The sequence below is a fragment of the Prunus dulcis genome, chromosome 1 (genome assembly GCF_902201215.1).
Source record: "Prunus dulcis chromosome 1, ALMONDv2, whole genome shotgun sequence".
Classification (NCBI taxonomy): Eukaryota; Viridiplantae; Streptophyta; class Magnoliopsida; order Rosales; family Rosaceae; genus Prunus; species Prunus dulcis.
In genome coordinates this window covers 1,404,707-1,408,010 of record NC_047650.1, presented here as the reverse complement: position 1 = coordinate 1,408,010, position 3,304 = coordinate 1,404,707, and the positions used below count along the sequence as shown (strand labels likewise).

General features: G+C 36.8%; 1 protein-coding gene across 1 annotated transcript; it reads left to right on the top strand.

Annotated features, from left to right (window-relative positions):
* Positions 1-427: 427 nt before the first annotated feature.
* LOC117614607 (40S ribosomal protein S3a) lies at positions 428-3,102 on the top strand. The gene is made up of 7 exons (XM_034343477.1): positions 428-560; positions 645-692; positions 859-964; positions 1,756-1,893; positions 1,993-2,178; positions 2,304-2,504; positions 2,813-3,102. The coding sequence occupies exons 1-7, from the start codon at positions 550-552 to the stop codon at positions 2,903-2,905; spliced, it is 783 nt and encodes a 260-aa protein (XP_034199368.1). The 5' UTR covers positions 428-549; the 3' UTR covers positions 2,906-3,102.
* The last annotated feature ends 202 nt before the right edge of the window (positions 3,103-3,304 follow it).

Genomic DNA, 3,304 nt, shown 5'->3' with positions numbered 1-3,304 from the left:
TGGAGTTGTATTTTTTCAATTCCACCCTAAAATTTGACTAAGGATGTGGTTTAGAGAGCCTATTGTGGATGCTCTTAATAACTTAACAAGTGAGCGTAACATAATTTTTTTCTTTACCTAACCAATATTGGGAGAGGAGGATTCGAACACATGACCTCGTGTCTCATTATATATATATATATATTTATTTATTTATTTATTTTTTTTTCCAAGCATGTCGCATTATATCAACATAATAGACATAATGGGTTTGGGCCAGAGCCAGAGCCAGAGTCAGAGCCAGACCCCAGAACTTAGGCCTTTTCTTGGGCTTTCTTAAATAAGCCCCAGTCATAACTTGAGCCATCATGTTATGTTAACAAATTACAAAATCTGGCCCAACTATAACCTGAGCCCAGCTCAGTAAGGGCAAGACCTATCCAATTTATATAAGACAGGGCTAGGGTTTTTGTGTCATCGAAAAGGGTTTGCTCTCACAGCCGTTTCGACTCTCACTTCGTCTGTCTCGCAGGTCGCCCTTGAGCTCTTCAGCTCTTCCAAGCTCCAACCATGGCCGTTGGGTACTTTCTCCATACTTTCATTCGTATATTCAGCTGTTAGATTCCTAAACGAGTCATTGACACATTGAGCTTTGTTTGACACAGGAAGAACAAGAGGATTTCCAAGTCCAAGAAAGGAGGAAAGAAGAAAGCGTAAGCTTATTTTTTTACATCTAATCATGATTTACTACAGATCTGGGTTTCTTTTGTGTAGTTTTGTTTTCATTTTTGATTTCATACAATTTGGTTTATAAGTATTAATCTTGCCTTTTTATTGATTTATTCATTTGTATTTGTATGTGTGTTTGAAAAAATACAGGGCTGATCCGTTTGCCAAGAAGGATTGGTATGATATCAAGGCCCCTTCGTTGTTCCAGAACAAGAATGTGGGTAAAACCCTCGTCTCCCGTACTCAGGGTACCAAGGTATTATTTCTATCTGTATGTATATATATATATATATATATATTTGGGTTCATTTTTGTTTTAGTTTTTGAGTAGTTTTGTTTTCGTGAATTTGTGGTATACGCTGGAAGTAGTTGTGGGATTATCCTAATTTTAATTTCTCTTGAGAAGATAGATTTAGTCTCATCTATGTCTGTAGAGTTGCGTGCATGTGGCTTCATTGGATCAGTTGGTGGGTTAGGCTGCTGTTGATGAGATTGTGGTTATTGCTGAACCATAATCTGTGAACTTGTTATGTCCTGATTTTTAATGTGTGGATTGCATCTGTTCGGAGTTTTAGGATTACCCTGTTATCTGTTTGTTTGGAAACTGGGATTCATGAAAAATGGTTTTTTTGTTAGCATTGTTCAGATGTATTTTAGCGTGAAGTTGAGCCATTGTTGCATTTGTTTCTGAGTTAAATACTCGGTGGAATTTTAATGCCAGCTCAAATGTTTGGAGTACCCCTTTTTCTTGTCAGTTTGAGATATTTTCTTCAGTTCTGAGTTTAAAACTTTTTATTTACTCAATTCTGTTCTGGAATTTAAAGCTGGATAGTTGAATTTGACATCATTGCCTTTAGTACTCTTGTTGTTGCGTATGGCATGCAAAATTGTAAAGCTATTATATAGTCAGTACATCTTTCTTCATGCACACTTGTAAAGCAATTATTGTTGAGCATAAGAACATTTCTTTTTGACATAAGAACATTCACCACATCTTTAATTGTTCACATAATTCATACTCTTTAACAAGCGTTGGGATTTTAACAGATTGCTTCAGAAGGACTCAAACATAGAGTCTTTGAGGTATCGCTTGCTGACCTTCAGGGTGATGAGGAACATGCTTACAGAAAGATGCGATTGAGAGCTGAAGATGTCCAAGGGAGGAATGTTCTTACAAATTTCTGGGTAAGAAAATTATAATCTCCATATGTTTCTTAATTTTTTTTAATGATTTCTAATATAAATTTATTTCCACCTCTACTGATGTTTTATTGGATTATTCAGGGAATGAACTTCACAACCGACAAGTTGAGGTCATTGGTGAGGAAATGGCAAACTTTAATTGAAGCTCATGTGGATGTGAAGACCACAGACAACTACACTCTCAGGTTGTTCTGCATTGGCTTCACCAAGAGACGTCCAAATCAGGTCAAGAGGACCTGTTATGCACAATCTAGCCAGATTAGACAGGTAATATTGACTTTAGGGTTTACATGTTTATATTAGAAATATTTCCATGAAATGTATGTTTTTACGTGTAGTCGGAAGTCTTTGTTCAGCTGTAACATGATGTAATGCTGCATTGATTCTGTCAGATCCGCCGTAAGATGAGGGAGATCATGGTCGCCCAGGCGACATCTAGTGATCTAAAGGACTTGGTTCGCAAGTTCATTGCTGAGAGTATTGGTAAAGAGATTGAGAAGGCAACCATGAGCATCTATCCATTGCAAAATGTCTTCATCCGGAAAGTCAAGATCTTGAAAGCACCAAAGTTTGATCTTACCAAGCTAATGGAGGTATGCCCTTTTTCTGTTTTAGCATGCAGAGTTGTCTTACAATGCAAACATTTTTTGGCATTTGTAACATTATTAAGATATAAATGAGCCCTGACCATAGTACTTCTGGAATACTCGAGCTTATCTGTCATTATCATATTCATTCTGAGGATTAGAAGTTCAGAAATAGTTTGAAACCCTTCATTCCATGACATCTGCTTTATCTCAAATCATTTTTGGTGGCATTTTTGCATCATGATCTGTCACACACTAATGCATTTCGACAGTAGCTGGATATTGATGAAGTAAAATGGACTTTGTATCTGTAGGTCCATGGTGGTAATGAAGATGTTGGTCAGAAGGTTGAAAGACCTGCTGAAGAAGCAGTGACTGAGCCCCCACCAGAAATCGTTGGAGCTTAATGCAGCCTTTGTTCATTTTCTTCTATTTTAGAGTTGCTCGATTTATGTTTTGTGAACTTGAAGACCGTATTACTTGCTGCTTGTTATGTTCTAGCTGTGAGGAAAAGAAAGTTGCATGACCGAAATTTTGTGCTTTAATCCAAATACTAAGTTTTTATTATATTTAATCCGAGATTATCTTTGAATCCTGCTTTTTACATTCTGTTATATTATTCCTATTCGATCTACCATGTAATGTGTACCAAAAGTACAGGCCAAATAGCACCACTTCGCTTGTTTTATAAAAGGGTACTTTTTTTCCTTTATTCAATCGGTACAATTAAAGTCGACTGGCAAAACATGCAGAAAGGCTGAACGGCCGATGTGTTTTGATCCTTTCCCTATGTCAGTTTGAAGTGT

What these genes read in the sequence shown, in the direction of transcription:
- LOC117614607 (XM_034343477.1), top strand. An exon ending in AAAGGAGGAAAGAAGAAAGC is followed by an intron (nt 693 to 858) that starts GTAAGCTTATTT and finishes GAAAAAATACAG; the next exon opens with GGCTGATCCGTTTGCCAAGA. An exon ending in ATCTTACCAAGCTAATGGAG is followed by an intron (nt 2,505 to 2,812) that starts GTATGCCCTTTT and finishes TTGTATCTGTAG; the next exon opens with GTCCATGGTGGTAATGAAGA.